The sequence below is a fragment of the Corythoichthys intestinalis genome, chromosome 15 (assembly GCF_030265065.1).
Source record: "Corythoichthys intestinalis isolate RoL2023-P3 chromosome 15, ASM3026506v1, whole genome shotgun sequence".
In the NCBI taxonomy this organism is placed as follows: Eukaryota; Metazoa; Chordata; class Actinopteri; order Syngnathiformes; family Syngnathidae; genus Corythoichthys; species Corythoichthys intestinalis.
In genome coordinates, this window is record NC_080409.1 from 5,394,440 (window position 1) to 5,414,407 (window position 19,968).

The 19,968-nt window shown below is 39.3% G+C and overlaps 1 protein-coding gene across 2 annotated transcripts; it reads left to right on the forward strand.

Annotated features, from left to right (window-relative positions):
- Nucleotides 1-8: 8 nt before the first annotated feature.
- atxn3 (ataxin 3) lies at nucleotides 9-18,186 on the forward strand. Of its 2 annotated transcripts, none has more exons than XM_057860137.1 (11): nucleotides 9-95; nucleotides 5,604-5,768; nucleotides 5,842-5,886; nucleotides 5,973-6,058; nucleotides 6,128-6,194; nucleotides 6,270-6,357; nucleotides 6,422-6,551; nucleotides 6,648-6,811; nucleotides 7,943-8,084; nucleotides 13,787-13,842; nucleotides 17,705-18,186. In XM_057860137.1, exons 1-11 carry the CDS (start codon nucleotides 72-74, stop codon nucleotides 17,749-17,751), a joined length of 1,014 nt encoding a protein of 337 aa, XP_057716120.1. In that variant the 5' UTR covers nucleotides 9-71; the 3' UTR covers nucleotides 17,752-18,186. The 2 variants fall into 2 exon arrangements, with proteins under 2 accessions (XP_057716120.1, XP_057716121.1); XM_057860138.1 differs by having other exon boundaries at nucleotides 6,651-6,811.
- Nucleotides 18,187-19,968: the final 1,782 nt, after the last annotated feature.

Consider the following 19,968-nt stretch of genomic DNA (forward strand, 5'->3'; position numbering starts at 1 on the left):
CTGCTTGTGTTGTATGTGTTATGACATGACGAGCGAGGTCAGAGTTGAATGTTTGACAGAGAGAGCCCAGTATGGATGCCATATTCCACGAGAAAGTAAGTTATTCATGCACATTACAGCTTTTAGTGGCACGTATTTCCCCTCATACCACCATTAAAGCTCAAGCTTTGTGCCGGTCATTCCATAAACTGCGCTTCTAAGTCGATGGTTGAGCGGTTTGGGCTTGTCAGTATTGTTTTCCTGTTAGCCATGCTGCTAAAGGTGCTATTCAGTATTTGTAAAAACTTTATTTGGATTTAAGACCCGATAAGAACTGATTCTACTTGGTTGGCGCAGTGACTGACTGTAGTTACTTGGAATATCTAAGCTAGGTGAAATAGAGGGGATTCAATATAAACATTAATTGAGGCCATGCTAAATGTGTATATAGTTTCACCTGCAAGAAATTAATCTGTAATTTTTATGGTCAGGTCTCCAGACAGCTCCTAAATGGAGCCATTTCATCCCTAAAATTTTACACATCCTCAGTAAATTTTTCATTCACTTGCTCCTGTGCAAGTAGTACAAATTTAATTAAAAAAAAATATTTATATATTATTGTGTCTGACAAACTTCTATTCCACACTTAAGCCTAATTGTTGGCTGCAAAGCACAAACAAATTGCTAAAGCATTGCATTTATCAGTAATGTAGTAAATATGAGTAGAAATGAAAATATTGACAGTAGGGCTGCAGCTATCGATTATTTTAGTAGTCGATTAATCGATGAACTAGTTATTCGAATAATCGAGTAATCGGATAAGGAACATAAAAAATTAAAATACCCGAGCTGAGCCTCAAACGTTATAAAAAAAATAAAATAAGAATTTATGTACAACAAAAGAACAATTGGCTAATTTACACAGCAAAAGTCTGCTAGCTTAAATGCTAACTTAAAAAAAAAAAAAATGAACAATGTTCTTAACAAAAGGTTTGGAAACATATTCCCACAGAAAATGGCTAAATATACCTGTAAACTAAATTACGAATGCACTAGAAAACATTAGCTCAAACAAAAACTTAGCTTATGTTGGTCTTAACATGGACCAGCTGGATTAAGCCATATGAAATGAGGCAGACTAGAGGGCAGTGTAGCCACCCAAATCAATAAAACTCAATGCAAACACTTTCAAATTAAACCATTACAACCTAAATTTAATTAAACGAATACTCGAGGCACCAAATTTAATTCGAATCTTTTTTTCCTAATCGAATACTCGAGTTAATCGATTAATCGTTGCAGCACTAATTGACAGGGTTCCTCCAGCTCAATTACAAAGTTACAGTGGGATGAAAAAGTATCTGAACCTTTTGGAATTTGTCACATTTCCGCATAAAAACACCATCAAATATGAGCTGATCTTTGTTAAAATCACACAGATGAAAAAACTGTCTGCTTTAACTAAAATCACCCAAGCATTTTTAGATTTTCATATTTTGATGAGGATAGTATGCAAACAATGACAGAAGGGGGGAAAATGAGGAAGTGAACCATCACTTTTAATATTTTGTGGCCCCCCGTTTGGCAGCAATCACTTAAACCAAACGCTTCCTGTAGCTGCAGATCAGTCTGGCACATCGATCAGGACTAATCTTGGCCCATTCTTCTCTACGAAACTGCTGTATTTCAGTCAGATTCCTGGGATTTCTGGCATGAATCGCTGCCTTTAGGTCATGCCACAGCATCTCAATGGGGTTCAAGTCTGGACTTTGACTTGGCATTCCAAAATGTGTATTTTGTTCTTCTGAAACCATTCTGAAGTTGAATTACTTCAGTGTTTTGCATCATAGTCTTGTTGCAGCATCCATCAGCTTGAACTGTCTGACAGACGGCCTCAGGTTTTCCTGCAAAACGCCCTGATAAACTTTTGAATTCATTCTTCCATTCAATGATTGCAAGTTGTCCAAGCCCTGAGGTAGCAAAACGGCCCCAAATCACGATGCTCCCCCCACCATGTTTCATGTTGGGGATTGGAGAGGTGTTGATGTTGGTGAGCTGTTCCATTTTTCCTCCACACGATGTTGTGTGTTACTCCCAAGCAATTCAACTTTGGTTTCAACAGTCCACAAAATATTTTTCCAAAACTTCTGTAGAGTGTCCAAGTGTCTTTTTCCGAACATTAAACGGGTAACAATGTTTTTTTAGACAGCAGTGGTTTCCTCCATGGAGTCCTCCCATGAACACCATTCTTGGCCATATTTTTACATATAGTTGTTGTGTGCACAGAGATATTGGACGGTACCAGTGATTTCTGTTAGTCTTTAGCAGGCACTCTAGGGTTCTTTTTACCTCTCAGAGTATTCTGCGCTAAAGTCTTTGCGTCATCTTTGGTGGACGGCCACTCTTTGGGTGAGAAGCAACAGTGCCAAACTCTCGGCATTTATAGACAACTTCTCTGACTGTCCATTGATGAACATCCAAACTTTTAGAGGTTTTGTATCCTTTCCCAGCTTTATACAAATCAGCAATCCATGATTGCAGGTCTTCAGACAGCTCTTTTTACCGAGCCACGATGCACATCAGACAATTCTTTTCATCAAGACAATTCTTACCAGGTGTGAGTTTTATAGTGGACAGGGCAGCTTTAAACCACTCATCAGTGATTGGGCACACACCTGACTTAAATTGTTTGGTAAAAAATTGGTTTCAATTACTCTATAAGTCTCCTTAGGCAGGCTCCTTATTGTCCCCTTTCTGTTATTGTTTGCATGCTATTCTCATTAAAATATGAAAACCTATAAATGTTTGGTGGTTTTAGTTAAAGCAGACACTGTTTTTCCATCTGTGTTATTTTGACAAAGATCAGAACAAACGTGATGGTGATTTTATGCAGAAATGTGAGAAATTTCAAAAGGTTCAGATACTTATCCATATCACTGTAAATTCAAGATTTGTTAATTTTGTTTCAGATGGGGGCGGGCACAACAGGACGTCAAGTAGTGTGAGCTAGGTGTTGCTAAAAGACACATCCAACAAGTGGAGCCACGTAAACGACATAGAGTATCGGGAAGTGATATCACTTGATTTGTTTTATTCTTACCACAAAATAAAATAAACATTTCTTCAAATAGATCCGCAAAGCCTACATTCTCTGTTGAATTTCATCATTTTGACAGCGCCATTGTTTAGTTATGCTTTTGTGAAATCTCGCAAAAACCTACGAGATCGATGCCATATCGCTCTCAGAAACCCTAGATGGGACGAGTTTTAAAACTAAGTATTAGTTTTTAACAGGAAAAACAGCAGGGCACCAGACTACGACCAAATGGTCACATTTTGCGACTAAAATTAGAGCCAGTATGAGTTTTTTTTTTTAATTCAATTACCCGGACATACGTGACCACTAGCAATGTAGGTTTTTTTTTTTTTTTTTTTTCTGACAAACTCCATCACGGTTAAATCCACTAGTTGGCGGTAAAGTAATGAGGTGGTTTGCTTAGGGAAAATACAACAGAAGGAATAGAAGGTGGAGGTGGGGGATGTGTGGAGGGGCTCGACACACGGGAGGCGATGAGCTATGATGAAATGCGACAGTCATCACCATTGAGCTGAAAGCCAACACGTGGGGCACGATGCGACTGCAGCGGCAAGCAACAGCAACACGCAATGCCCTCTGCCTGTGTGTCATCGCTCATATCTGATTAGCTATGAATTTGGAGGGCATTTTAAAATTTCAGGTCTTTTCTGAGCGCCAACAACTTCCCATGCATTTTTTTTTTATGTCTCGACATGTGCCGATTACCGGTTTCGAGGTATACCTTGGTATGAAAACGTCAAGGTTTCAAAACCACAAAAAGTTTCTGTCTTACCGTCCCTAAGGTATCAGCTATTTTATATGTCCCAAAAATGGCTGGAAAAAATCCCTGGCTTGCAGCTGTCTGACTCAACCCTTACCCACAGGTTGTTACTCAGTGTCATGACTTTTTTCCTCATTGAAGAAAACAAAATCGCTGGTATGGGAATACTTTGGCTACAGAAAAGTTACAGATTTAGAGGAGGAGGGCCAAGCGACATGTAAAACATGATCGCAGAGGGTGGCTGCCGAGGAGGCAATACCTCCAATATGAGTTCGCATTTTAACATTTTAACTTGACATTAAACTGATGTTCCAGTTCGCTAAGATGTTTTGAAAAATAAAAAATCCTGTTCGATGGAAAAAAGTTTTTGTTTTTTCTAAATCCATATATCTCAAAATAACACATTTTAGAGCTGTAATTGCAATCCAGTGAAACCGTGATATTTTGGCTTAAGGTTATCATGCCGTCAGAATATCATACCGGCACATGCCTATTTATGTCCCAGAAATCATGCCGAGAGGTATCATAAAGTATGTGTGGGTCGCACACTGCAAAAATGATACGCTCCTCCATGTTGACAAAGTGTGACCTGTGATGTCAATTTCCGGTTTGGCCAGTGTCCTCGCAGGTGATTTGTCAATCAGTCAGTCCGTTGCTGTGTGGATGTAGTGCCAGCGACAGAATTAGAACATAATTCCCATGTAAAACTAATTTCTAAGTAGTATACTTGTTGATGTCAAAACTGATATACTAGTAGATAAATATAAATATAGATTCATAAGTTTGTAGTTTTATGCTGCCATATATTATATAAGTATTAGTTAAACAGTGGAAAATAGAGGAATGTCGATTTACAATGTGCGCCCCTGAATCTTCTACTTAAGGGCCACTGTGTTCTTAGTCAAAAATGTTAGTCTGGAGCCCTGATGGTTGCTTTTGATTATGGTCAGTCATAGAATTCATAATGTACTGACGGGACACGGGGAGTGGGGCCGATAGTTTGGGGACCTGCATTGTTGGCGAGGTGGTCAAAGCTGACCGAGTGGAATCACAGACAAAGAGCTTTTTTCTTTGAAATTTCTTGTGTATGAATGCTTAAATCACTGAATTCTTTATAGATATGGACGTAAAACAGTCTCGATTCTTGGTTAAAAGCAAAAAATAAAAACGTGCAGTTTGCATTTATTTTACGTAAATATGTCAAAGTACAATGCTAGTCTGTTAGTGAATGTAGCTAGCGGCCACCTAATGTAAACAGAGCTTTTCCGGTGAAAATTCTTGTGAATAAATGCTTAAATCCCCGAATTCCTTATAGATATGGACGTAAAACAGTCTCGATTCTCTGTTAAAAGCAAAAAAACGTGAAGCTAACATTTATTTTATGTAAATATTGCAAACTATGATGCCAATGCCATAGCGGTTAATTTCTCCCATTGATTTTTTTCACGTTTCAAAATGCATGCATGATACGAAAAAATATAATAATTACCTTGAATCCTCGAACAAATCACTCCTGAGACAATCCTTCCTGTTTGTATGCAGTACAGCATTTGTAGTTTTTCAACAGAAATCTGGCGTTAGATCGCTGCGTGCGTGTTTGTGAATTGCAACTTTGCTTCAGTATTGACGTTTGGTTGTTGTTTTGGTTAGTTAGTTTGCATTGGAACATGACATAATACAGCAAGGCAAGTAAAATCTGTACTCAAAATTAGGAATAGGACTACTAGGCCCTTACAGGTATTTCAATTCTTCCGATTTATTGTGCAGCAAGAGGGCTCTCTCTGCGCCCAGCACTGCCTCAACAACCTACTGCAGGGTGAATACTTCACTCCTGTGGATCTCTCCTCTATTGCCCATCAATTGGATGAAGAGGAGAGGATGAGGATGGCAGAGGGAGGAATGGGCAGTGACGAGTACAGAACCTTTTTACAGGTGAGGGAAATTTCCGATGGCAATGCCTTCATACGCATTCGAAAATCCTCACCTTTTCTATGTTTATTTGTAGCAACCATCTGGAAATATGGATGACAGTGGGTTCTTTTCAATACAAGTGAGCTCCAAAGATAATTTTTTGCTTTGTTTTTGCAAATCAACAAAGTTATAAATTCATATTATTTTTCTGTGATATCATTTTAGGTTATTAGCAATGCTCTGAGTGTATGGGGACTGGAGCTTATTCTTTTCAACAGTCGAGAGTACCAGAGCCTGATGATAAATCCAATGTGAGTTTTTTCTTTCTGTCTGGAAAATAAATATATTTAAAGATGAAAGCTTCTCTCTGTCTATTTCAGAAATGAGAAAGCCTTCATATGCAATTACAAGGAGCACTGGTTTACTGTACGCAAACTTGGACAACAGGTATAAATATTGGTTTATTCTGTAACTGTTGTACGTCTGAATTTATTAATATAATTGTTTTTTTTCTCATTCCAGTGGTTTAACTTGAATTCCCTTTTGACTGGACCGGAGTTGATCTCGGACACTTATTTAGCGCTTTTCCTTGCACAGTTACAGCAAGAGGGTAATGCAATTAATTTCTAAAATTAATGACGATACCATGCACTAATAGAATTTATCATGTGCAGGTTATTCCATATTTGTAATCCGAGGACATCTTCCAGAGTGTGAAGCGGAGCAGATTCTTGGGATCATGAGAGTGCAACAGCAGCAGCGGCCAAAACTTATTGGCGAGGACCAAGCTCAGACAAGTGCAGGGTACCGACATAAATAATGGATTATCTGACATATTTTCACCTGAAATAAGTGACCAAAATGGTTGAAATAGACCCTTTCTTTTCTCTATGTGTTCAGCAGGTTGGCGACTCTGAGCCAGACAGAGATAGGCTTCAATGTCCAGAGTGACGCTGTAGATGAAGATGAAGCGCTGAAGAGAGCTCTCGCACTCAGCAGACAGGACATTGATGTAGAAGATGAGGAAGCTGATCTTCGCAGGGCCATTCAGCTTAGCATGCAAGGTAAACCGACACCTTTGCCAAGGCGCTCTCAGCTCTGTTGTTTTGTTCCACATCCACACACAGTGGCTGTGTTCAGATCTGTCTAAACACATTGATCCGAGGGTTTGTTTCGGAACAAAAGGTCAAAACAAGACAGCTGTGACAGTGCCCTAAGTGTATCTTCGGGGTCTCATAGACTTCATAATGAATTGATGGGACACGGGGCGAAGGGCTGATTAAAAAGGGGGCCTGCATTGTTGGCGAGGCCGTCAAAGCTGACCGAGTTGTATCACAGACAAAGAGCTTTTTTCGTTGAGAAAATTCTTTATAGATATGGACGTAAAACAGTCTCGATTCTTGGTTAAAAGCGAAAAAAAATGTGCAGTTAGCATTTATTTTACATAAATATGTCGAAATACAATGCTAGCCTGTTAGTTAATGGAGCTAGCGGCCGCCTTATGTAAACAGCTTTTCCGGTGAAAATTATTGTGAATTAATGCTTAGATCTCTGAATTCTTTATAGATATGGACGTAAAACAGTCTCGATTCTTGGTTAAAAGCAACAACAACAAAAAGTGCAGTTAGCATTTATTTTACGTAAATAAGTCGAAGTACAATGCTAGTCTGTTAGTGAATGTAGCTAGCAGCCGCCTGATGTAAACAGAGCTTTTCTGGTGAAAATTCTTGTGAATAAATGCTTAAATCCCCGAATTCATGATCGATACGGATGTAAAACAGTCTCGGTTCTCGGTTAAAAGCAAAAAAAAAAAAAAACGTGCAGTAGCATTTATTTTACGTAAATATTGTGAATTATGATGCCAATGCAGTAGCGGCTAATTTCTCCCATTGATTTTTTTCACAACGTTTCAAAATGCATGCATGACACGAAAAATATAATAATTACCTTGAATCCTCGAACAAATCACTCCTGAGACAATCCTTCCTGTTTGTATGGGGTACAGCTTTCGTACTTTTTCAACAGGAATCCAGCGTTAGATCGCTGCGTGCGTGTTTGTGAATAGCTCCTCTTGATGTGGGCGCCCCCTACTTGAAGGCGAGGCGCAGTGCATGACCGATCTGACCCCTCAATACCATTATGAACTCTATGAGGGTCTTTTCAATTCCCCGCTTGTATTTCCCAAACAATTTCAGGAGCCGTGTTGACCAACGCTTCTACAGATTCTAGTAGCGGACGTGTGAGAGTAGACAGCAAGGCTGAAGGAGAACTAAGAGGCAACAATGAAATGCTCACAGCAGACGAGCTAAGGAAAAGGAGGCAAGCTTACTTTGACCGGTGGGTACAACATTTCCATTTGCGTTTTGCCCCATTTGATCTTTGATATGCAGTCTGTCATAAACTTAAAGAGGTGGGTGCCATCTCAAACTGATTTGAATTCAAATACAAAATTGGCAATCACTATCACCTTTTGGTGGCTTTGTGCAGCACTGTGTATTAGGCTTGGGAATCTTTGACATGAAGCCAATTCAATAGGGTGAATTGAATCAAAAAGGATGTACAGTACATTGGTACCTCGACTAACGATCGGTTTGACACGCAATCTTTTCGACACCCGACATAAAATTTTACTTGTCATTTGTTTCTACGCCCGACGACATGCTCGAAATATGACGATTTATAACTGCGCTGCAGTTTCTTTGTTTTCCGCAAGACTGACGCACGATTGATTGTCTTGTGAGAGAAATCGACATGGGTTCTAAGAATGTTAGTGCAGGTGGTGAAAAAAGGTAAAAGCCATTGAACCATTGAAATGAAGACGGAAGTGATCCAACCGCTGGCAAAAAGTATGGAATCATCAGTCTCGGACGAGCACTCACTCAGACATTTTATCATGTAGAACAAACTCAGATAAAAAGCTTGAAAAAATAATGAATTAGTTCAAAAGTGCAACTCGAGCATTCAGAAACACTAAAAGTAATGAATAAAAAACATTGTGGTGTTCAGTAAATGTTACTTTTATAGAGCAAGTGCAGGGAAATATATATGGAATCACTCCTTTCTGAGGAAAAAAATATGGAATCATGAGAAACAAACAAAGGAATAACCAAAGTTCCAGTATCATCACCTTGTCAAGAGTCAAGAATTTGCATTGGACAAGGTGTCATGAGTCAAGAATCTGCAGATGACCGCCTGAAGAAAACTTTAAAATTCCCTCATTCCTTGATGATATGGGGCTGCATGTCAGGCACAGGCACTGGGGAGATGGCTGTGGTTAAATCTTCAATAAATGCACACGTTTACATTGACATTTTAGACAGTTTTCTTATCCCTTCAATTGAAGATATTTTTGGGAATAATGAAATCATTTTCCAAGATGACAATGCATCATGCCACAGAGCTAAAACTTTTAAAGCATTCCTTGGAGAAAGACTCATCCAGTCAATGGCATGGCCTGTAAATAGCCCAGATCTCAACCCTATTGAAAACCTGTGGTGGAAATTGGAAAAAAAATGGTCCACAGCAAGGCTCCAACCTGTAAGGATGATCTGGCAACTGCAATCAAAGAGAGTTGGCACCAAGTTGATGAAGAATACTCATCAAGTCCATGCCTCAGAGACTGCAAACTGTCATAAAAGCCAGAGGTGGTGCTACTTAATACTGGAGATATGTTTTGATTGCTATTTCTTTGTTTCTCATGATTCCATATTTTTTTTCCTCAGAATGGAGTGATTCCATATATATTTCCCTGCACTTGCTCTATAAAAGTAACATTTACCGACCACCACAATGTTTTTTATTCATTTCTTTTAGTGTTTCTGAATGCTATAGAGAGCACTATTGTTCATTCATTATTTTTTTCAAGCTTTTTATCTGAGTTTGTTCTACATGATAAAATGTCTCTGTGAGACTGGTGATTCCATACTTTTTGCTTGGGGTTGTAGAAAAATATGAGCGTGGTATGCGGGTCACTGAACTGGCTCAACAATATGGCTGTAGAATGTCTACAATCTCGACGGTCCACCTCCGACTTCCGTTCGCCAGTCTTTATATATACTAACGTGACAATTATTTTTATAGTAACATCGCCAAAGAAATTTCCAGCTTCATCAGGTTTTTAAACATTTATTTCAGAACTTGTGCAACACAACACGCCTACTTTCCGCCGCAGCTAACGCCAGAAACAGAAGATGAAAAGTGAAAGTAAAAACTCTAATGCACCTCTCTCTCACGCTGTCACGTCACCCACGTGGTGCATTCAGGTACACCACGCAAAACACATCCGTCACATTAGAACCCGATTTGTTACATTACAACAGGGATTATTATTATTATTATGATTATTATCACGTTTTAGTTATAATTTAATTTTTTTGCTCTGTGTAATTTCTATTTGCAATAGTACCAGCAGTATTTATTAACTCATTCACTCCCAGCCATTTTCACCAGAGCAAGGCCCTTCGCTCCCGGCCGTTTTTCTGGATTTTTACTGATTTTGCAAGGCCCACAGAAAATTCTGTTCTATTGCTATATAAACATGGAACCCACCAAAAGAAAGATTAGACTCTCTTCTTTCCGCAGAAAAAAAAGTAAGTTCATATTTTTTTCCATTCTTTAGAAATCCGCATTAGAAAATAGCTTAGTTTGAGCAATTTTCCAATTTCTGATGAAAAAACAGAGAAAATGTAACGCATACATTTCAAACATTCATTCTGATTTTAAAAAAGCTATTTTTTGCATTAGTTACATCCCAAACATCTGAAAAATGTTTTCCTTTTACAAAATACCACGAACAACCAGACAAATAGAGCTTTTGATAGCAAAGTAACAATTTATTTATACATGACTACTGAGAGATCAAGCTTTGTCGCCGAGATGACGCCATTGTCGCCACGTCAGCCGTGTAAACTTTCCCCCATCGTTGTCTGTCTCACAAAGATTGTTTATTTTTGCGTCTCTGCGGGGTCTGCTCGGTGAACCGCTGCACTGGGGGTCCCACTCGTTTTGCTCGGTCGTCCAGCGCCTGGCCTCCCAGGCATCCTCTCGGTTGTTTTGTTCGGTCGGAGCGCCGCCTGGCATCATGCCGCCAGCGCTCTGACCGTGCTGCCCGGCCGTTCATTGCTTTTGAATCGGGTTGCGGGTCTTACAAAATGCGCTACTGCCTTCCAGTGGCCAGTTTTATTGGGGGTTGGAGCCTTGTTTTTTGTTTCTCAGATAGATCGCAAGCTATAGATGCTTCTTGTAAAAAAAAAAAAAAAAACGCAAAAGACGTATAAATGCGTTTTTGGGACGATTACCGGTAAGCATTTAAAAATAGAACGTATTTATAAGTTTGTGGGAGCAAATGAGTTAAGGATTTAGTGTAGATTTTCGGGCTGTGGAACGAATTAATGGAATTATAATGTATTCTTATGGGAAAATCCTGCTCGACATACGACCATTTCGACTTACAAACAAGGTCCTGGAACGAATTTACTTCGTATGTAGAGGTACACTGTTGTAATTTGTTTATGAGAGTGTTCTTGGATGTGTTTGATATCTGTAGGCCTCTATTGAGTGCGGAAAATTCAATCAAAACTCAAAAAAGTAGCATAGAAAACAAAACAAAGACAATTTTCACTTTTTTCACCCGAGTAATGCTGGGCCATGCTGCTTGTTGAATCCATCCAGGATACATTGGGGGAAAAAATCATTGGGAAGCCCTGATTTCGAGGTTTCTTATGTGTCAATTTATTAAACCTTGGCCCCAACAACCCAGTAGAAGTAGTATGCCCCGCAACACCGGACCATACTGCTAGTATATATATCAACATAACAGTTCAATCAACTCAATTACAGTGGGGCAAATAAGTATTTAGTCAACCACTAATTGTGCAAGTTCTCCCACTTGGAAATATTAGAGAGGCCTGTAATTGTCAACATGGGTAAACCTCAACCATGAGAGACAGAATGTGGGGGAAAAAAAACAGAAAAGCACATTGTTTGATTTTTGAAGTATTTATTTGCAAATCATGGTGGAAAATAAGTATTTGGTCAATACCAAAAGTTCATCTCAATACTTTGTTATGTACCCTTTGTTGGCAATAACGGAGGCCAAACGTTTTCTGGAACTCTTCACAAGCTTTTCACACACTGTTGCTGGTATTTTGGCCCATTCCTCCATGCAGATCTCCTCTAGAGCAGTGATGTTTTGGGGCTGTCGTTGGGCAACACGGACTTTCAACTCCCTCCACAGATTTTCTATGGGGTTGAGACTGGCTAGGCCACTCCAGGACCTTGAAATGCTTCTTACGAAGCCACTCCTTTGTTGCCCTGGCTGTGTGTTTGGGATCATTGTCATGCTGAAAGACCCAGCCACGTCTCATCTTCAATGCCCTTGCTGATGGAAGGAGATTTTCACTCAAAATCTCTCGATAACATGGCCCCATTCATTCTTTCCTTTACACAGATCAGTTGTCCTGGTCCCTGTGCAGAAAAACAGCCCCAAAGCATGATGTCTCCACCCCAATGCTTCACAGTGGGTATGGTGTTTTTCAGATGCAATTCAGTATTTTTTTCTCCTCCAAACACGAGAACCTGTGTTTCTACCAAAAAGTTCTATTTTCGTTCCATCTGACCATAACACATTCTCCCAGTCCTCTTCTGGATCATCCAAATGCTCTCTAGCGAACCGCAGACGGGCCTGGACGTGTACTGGCTTCTGCAGGGGGAACACATCTGGCAGTGCAGGATTTGAGCCCCTGGCGGCGCATTGTGTTACTGATAGTAGCCTTTGATACTGTAGTCCCAGCTCTCTGTAGGTCATTCACTAGGTCCCCCTTGTGGCTCTGGGATTTTTGCTCACTGTTCTTGTTATCATTTTGACGCCACGGGGTGAGATCTTGCATGGAGCCCCAGATCGAGGAAGGTTATCAGTGGTCTTGTATGTCTTTCATTTTCTAATAATTGCTCCCACAGTTGATTTCTTTACACCAAGCGTTTTACCTATTGCAGATTCAGATTCAGAATATTTATTGTCATTGTTACAAAAAAGCACAAGGAAACTTTGTTTGGAGCATCCATCCAGCTCATACAGCTAAGTTGGTAAAGTGCAAAGTGCAACCCCATAAAATAAATACCCATCAGTACCAAGTGTAAACATTGACACAGTTTTGGACATATGTACAGCAAAGATTCAACAGCAGCATTCAGTCTTCCCTGCCTTGTGCAGGTCTACAATTTTGTCTCTGGTGTCCTTCGACAGCGCTTTGGTTTTGGCCTTAGTGGAGTTTGGAGTGTGACTGACTGAGGTTGTGGAAAGGTGTCGTTTATACCGATAATGAGTTAAAACAGGTGGCATTAATACAGGTAACGAGTGGAGCCTCGTTAGACCTCGTTAGAAGAAGTTAGACCTCTTTGACAGCCAGAAGTCTTGCTTGTTTGTAGGTGACCAAATACTTATTTTCCAGTCTAATTTGGAAATAAATTCTTTAAAAATCAAACAATGTGGTTTTCTGTTTTTTTTTTCCACATTCTGTCTCTCATGGTTGATGTTTACCCATGTTGACAATTACAGGCCTCTCTAATATTTTCAAGTGGGAGAACTTGCACAATTAGTGGTTGACTAAATACTTATCTGCCTCACTGTTGTTAAAGTTTAGACATACAAAATAAGGAAACACATCTATATTTAACATTGTAAAACGTTAGCATTGCTACATTGAGGCTAATGGAAAAAAGACAACTTACTTATCACTTTAGCCTGCTATAAAACATTGGCTGTTAATTACACAAATTAGAGAAGCATCACATGATTTTTCAAAGGGTGCCAATACTTTTGTCCGGCCCATTTTTGGCCCATTCTTTTGTGTTTTTCATTGCAAGCAAAATAAATGAAGATATTAATACCAAAACATTTGGAATTGTAATCATTTTCTGGGAGAAATTGAGCTTTATCTGATAGAGTGGCAGGTGTACCAGATTTTTAAAGTGCTTAAATTTGGAACCAAATATGTCTATGAATTCAGAATTTTAACAAACATGTTTTTGGATTGTTTTAGGCAGCAGCAACCTCTCCAGTCTAACATTCCTTCACAAGAAAACACAACATCAATAGGTAAGCAGGGTGTAGACCAGGCGTGTCAAAGTACGACCAGGGGGTTCAATCCGGTCCGCGGGGTTTCTCCTGGGTGACCTTCATGTTGTAGCTCATTTATACTATACAGACATAGTTACATGCCTTTATTTTAACATCGGTGCTGTAAAACCGTCATTTGTGTGATTGGGTGCGTGCACGACTGCACTTGGCTCACTTTGGTGTCCGCAGTCACATTTGCTCATTTGCTCCTCCCAGTCAAAATGAATTGGACATCTAGCGGCATCAATGGCAGCCAATTAGTTAACAAGGAATTGACCCAAAAAGCCCTAAAACAAACAGGAAGAAATAACAGGGAAGTAACCCGGAAATAGGGCTGTTCGATTTTGCCTAACAAGAAAATTCAGATTATTTTCTCTCAAACCCGATTTTCCGATAACGATTACGATTTCTTGGCAAAATAAAAATAATGACAAATAAAGTATTCAGAATGTCTTCTATTTAAACTCTTTATTAGAACTGAAAGTGCCAGTGAATTTAATACACACAGAACAATCCCTTGGGATTAGGAGCATTTCATTTATACAACACACTCCAGCTCTGGGCGAAGCTCTCGATTTACCGGTCGATCTACGTTCCTACCCTCACCTATGGTCACGAGCTGTGGGTCGTGACCGAAAGAACAAGATCCCGGATACAAGCGGCCGAAATGAGTTTCCTCCGCAGGGTGTCCGGCTCTCCCTTAGAGATCGGGTGAGAAGCTCGGTCATCCGGGAGGGGCTTGGTGTCGAGCCGCTACTCCTCCGCGTTGAGAGGAGCCAGTTGAGGTGGCTCGGGCATCTGGTTCGGATGCCTCCTGGACGCCTCCCTGGAGAGGTGTTCCGGGCATGTCCCACCGGCGGGAGGCCCCGGGGTCGACCCAGGACACGCTGGAGAGACTATGTCGCTCGGCTGGCCTGGGAACGTCTTGGAATCCCGCCGGAGGAGCTGGCTGAAGTGGCTGGGGAGAGGGAAGTTTGGGCTTCCCTGCTGAAGCTGCTGCCCCCGCGACCCGACCCCGGAATAAGCGGAAGATAATGGATGGATGGATGGATGGATGGACTCCAGCTCTGTTTTTAATTTAAGCGATCATGAAAGAAGAAAGTCCAAATACTATCTGAAACAAAATCAAACATGAAAAAAGTTAGTCTGTAAACCAAATTGTCTGTCAGCAACTCAATCTGCTAACCTGCTAGCTAGCCAGTCAGGTGAAGTAGGTAGGCAGCCAGGCTCGGGGTGATGTGCTGTCACATTTCTCTCTGGTCTTACTCACATAAATTAATGATTAGTGCAAAACTGTGTTAACTGTCACTCGATACAACTATATGCAAGGTGGCAATCACCTTGTCTAAACAAACACAAATATGCACCAAAGTAAAGGTAACAAACAGATAATTCCTTAGGTTTATGAGCACCTCATCTTGACAAAAGACGTTAGGTCAAACACATTAATTGGCCAATGAACAATTTGCATATAGATTCAATTTTCAAATGTAGACATATGCATTTTGCCAAAATTTGTTATTGTATTAAAACAAAAAAAGAACATGGCATGCTTATAGTTCCAGTAATCTAGTAGCAGCAATCTTGACAGGAAAACGAGGCAGAGGGATAGACACGCACACGCAGATACTGTCATACTTGAGGTATTGTGCAATTTACACTTAGTCAGATGTGGCGCTATATTTCTATCTATCGTTGTGTTGTACATGAAGGTGTGCAGACAAAGTCGATGAGGAAATGTTGAACTTTTCAGGGCTGCATGTTTTATTTGACAATCCACTGCAATCCTTATACATATACAACAATCCTTTATGTACATCATGAGACAATACACTCACTCACGCCGTTATGCGATTTGTGTCCAAAGTCAGTTGGGCAAAAGTAGCAGAAATACCGGTAGCCATGGTTGACTTTGTTCTTGTTGAAGACGGCGCATTCTTGTGGGAGGAAGCAGAAATGCAGAGGAAACTACGCAGTTGTCGCAGCCTTATTTGTCTGGTTCTATAGTTTCCAGCAGAATTCACTACATTTTTCACAGTTCAATTAACGTTAAAAGTAAAAAACACATGCAAGAGGACACTTCTCTCTAAGCAGCTTCCTACTTGAGTTTTGCAGGTTAGGAAGTTCACACAGTTTAATATTATGCTAACTCTGATGCAGGTCGGACTTTCAGTCACAAAATTAGTGGTGTGTTCCCCGCCTCCACAACATTGATTTCTTTTTACTATGGGTGTGACAAAATATCGAAACGGTGATTATATCATGACACTTTGCTTCCCAACAGGTTATCAATACGCTCTTGCCAGGAATCGAGATATCATTTTAAAAAGGTGTCATTGTTTAGGAAAAAAAAGGAACCAACAAGTTGTACAGAATATCCTAGGATTTCCTGATCAATGTATTGATAATCGTTGTCTCGACATATCATGAGGTTATCGTGAGCTTTGTATCTCAAATCGTATTGTGAGGTACCAAGTGGTTCCCACCCCTACTTTTTACATTACTTACAGTGGCTGCTGCTGCTGGCCGGGAAAAAAAAACTTCTATCTCTCTCTTCGAAGGGGGTGGAAGAGGCGGTATGTCTTCAAATGTAATTCTGTCGGGTCTGTGTGACTGTGTGTATGTGTGGGCGGGGCGGGGTGAAGTCATCAGACAATCAAATGTGCGTTTGAGGGGGAACAAATGGACCGGCACATTCAGCAATTGAAAAGGGGTAAATGTAAGTCTCAACACCATGAAAATTATTCACTTAATAATGGTAGGGTCAATTCTATCCTCACAACTTATAGGGGAAGACAATCTACAGTGGTATGAAAAAGTATCTGAACCTTTTGGAATTTTTCACATTTCTGCATAACATCGGCATCAAATGTGATCTGATCTTTGTCAAAATCACACAGATAAAAATATAGTGTCTGTTTTAACTAAATCCACCCAAATATTTATAGCTTTTCATATATTAATGAGGACAGTATGCAAACAATGACAGACGGAGGGGAAAATAAGTAAGTGAACCCTCTGCCTAAGAGACTTAAAGAGCAATTGAAACTATTTTTTACCAAACATTTTAAGTGAGGTGTGTGCCCAATCACTGATGAGAGATTTAAAGCTGCCCTGCACACTATAAAACACACACTGGGTAAGAATTGTCTTGATGAGAAGCATTGTCTGATGTGCATCACGACTGGGTCAAAAGAGCTGTCTGATGACCTGCGATCCAGGATTGTTGAATTGTATAAAGCTGGGAAAGGATACAAAACAGTCTCTAAAAGTCTGAATGTTCATCAGTCGACAGTCAGAGAAGTTGTCTACAAATGGAGAGAGAATACATTAAATGTGATGGTTCACTTACTTATATTTCCCCTTATATAATAATAATAATAATAATAATAATAGTAATAATTATTATTATATTAATAATAATAATAATAATACTTATATTATTTATATTTATTTCTGTCATTGTTTGCATGCTATCCTCATTAAAATATGAAAACCTATGAATGTTTGGGTGGTTTTACTTAAAGCAGACAGTTTTTTCATCTGTGAGATTTTGACAAAGATCAGATCACATTTAATGGTGATTTTATGCAGAAATGTGAGAAATTCCAAAAGGTTCAGATACTTTTTCATACCACTGGAAATTACCTTTATAACTGAACTCGTGATATAATGCAAATAAGTTTGCTTGGAAGTTGGTGGGGACAACTTAAGCATCCTGAAAAGTTGGTAGTGTTATTTCCCTTCTGTTCCTATGCAAACCTACACCCATTATGTCGACAATTACTGACTAGAGCAATCGATGAAATTTCATTCATATTCTTTGCTTGCCTTTTTTCAGAGAACAGTAGCACTGAAGTGGACCAACAACAAAAGCCTAGCCTGTGAGGTTGGGGTGAAAAAAACATCTGCTTTTGTCAAAAAGCTCCCTGGGCCTTTAACCCCTTCCTCTCGTCTACCTATTTGCAATTTTTTGCGAACGTGAACATTCAGGAGAAATTAATCTTTTTTTTCCCCTGTTGCTTCCCTGACGGACATACAGTATGAGGACATGAGAAAAAGACAGCAGGCGGCCTGGTGTTGCTTCCAATGAGGATGCAGAGAAGCTGAACTCATGATGCAGTGAAACAAGTTTGCCTTTTTTTTTTTTTTTTTTTTTTTTTTTGAACCATGGCGCCTTCTATTTGTACTTAATGTAGTACTGTATTATTTTTTTCTCTGCAAGGAATAGATAAAGGTAGTGTTCCAAACAAAAGGGTATTGATGGTGGGTGGTAAACTCTCTTCTATTGTTTAGTTGTGAAATTGCGCCTATGTTTTACATCAGACCAATCCATTCTAACATTATTGTTAAAATCATTTTTTGTGGGTGCAAGCCATCAAAAAAACTTAAGTATTCTCTTTCAACATTATACACTGTATCACAAAAGTGACTACCCTTCGCATTTCTGCAGATATTTAAGTCTATCTTTCATGGGACAACACTGACAAAATGAAAATTTGACACAATGAAAAGTAGTCTGTGTGCAGCTTATATAAGAGCTAATTTATTTTCTTGTCATTTTCCCTTCAAAATGTCATGTGACTCGTTACAGGAGTGCTGTCAGCATTGCTGCAGAGATTGAAGAGGTGAGGGGTCAGCCTGTTAGTGCTCAGACCATACACCGCACTCTACATCAAAATGGTGCACATGGCTGCCACCCCGGGAGGAAGCCTCTTCTGAAGACGGTACACAAGAAAGCAAACACAAGTTAACAAAGCACATGGATTACTGGAACCATGTCCTATGGTCTGATGAGACGGGCATGCTTTCTTGTGTACCGTCTTCTTGTGTACCAAACAAGATTTGTTTCAAGACAACAGTTACAGTTAGACTTCACTTTGATGGTTAATGCAGTTATTGCAATTTTGTTGTTTTATCACAATAGATTGGTTTATTTACATTTCAAAAACCAGAAGCCATTCGTTTACAAATGTGATTGCACTTGAGTTTACATATTTGAATGTTCAGATATTAAGATTTGAATGAGGCAAAATAACATGCTTTTTCTCTCAAATATATTGTTATAATCATTTGTTTCAGATGTACTGTAATTATTTTCTGTATAAAAATTAATTTGGTGTTCAAAGTCTTTTTTTTTTTTCAAAACTTGAGTCTTGAAAAAGAGGGGGTCGTCTTATAATCAGGGCCAATACGGTACCTAAATATCTGCAGAAATGCAAGGGGTGTACTCACTTTTGTGATACACTGTATTATCTTACTTTTGAGGTGATTAGGATAATCTCGCAAGATCATATTTCTGTTGTTGTGCCTTGCTTACAATGGTTAATATCAGTCACTCATATCATTATATGGTGTATATTTGAGCCATTTTGGATGGATGCACAACATTTCATTTCGGGTTACTGAATGATGTATACTATTTTCTCTTGAACAGTATCATAACTACTTTGTACATTAGTAGGAAATGAATTCTTGATTACAGCATGACTTCTTACATTCTACTCATCAGTATCTTTGATATTGATTGATGACTTCTACTTTAATAATTCCCCTTTAAAGAAGTTTGCTCTTGAATTGCACTGCTTTTAATCATTGTGTCTTTGCCACTGACTTATTAGTGGACTTCCAGAATTAATGGTGGCATTTTGTAAAATGCGCAGTTGCTATAATTAGAAATCCAAAGATTTTAAGACAATTAAGGACTAGTTTGAATTTCACTTCCTTCTCACTGTAATCAAAAAGCCATCATTGTATCTTGTTTTTATCCACACATTTGCAAAATCTATTCTGGTCTGGTGTTGCTCCAGGGTTAAAGCAACAGTCGTCATGCTTTGTTCATTCGGAGTTCCCGCGGAATCTTCAAAGCATTAAATTTACTTATCTTGATTGCGTGGTTTGAAAAGGTATTTTGTATTGTAGATCTTAAATTCCTTAAATTTTGCATTGTGCTCCTTTGCATGAAATGCTGTCTGAGAAATTTTCAATAACACTTGATTTGAATGCTTCTTATGACAGTCTCATAAGACTTTTTTTTTTTTTTTTTTTTTTTTAACTTGTCCTGTTCAACTGCTTTGACATAGATTATCACATGGTGTATGATAT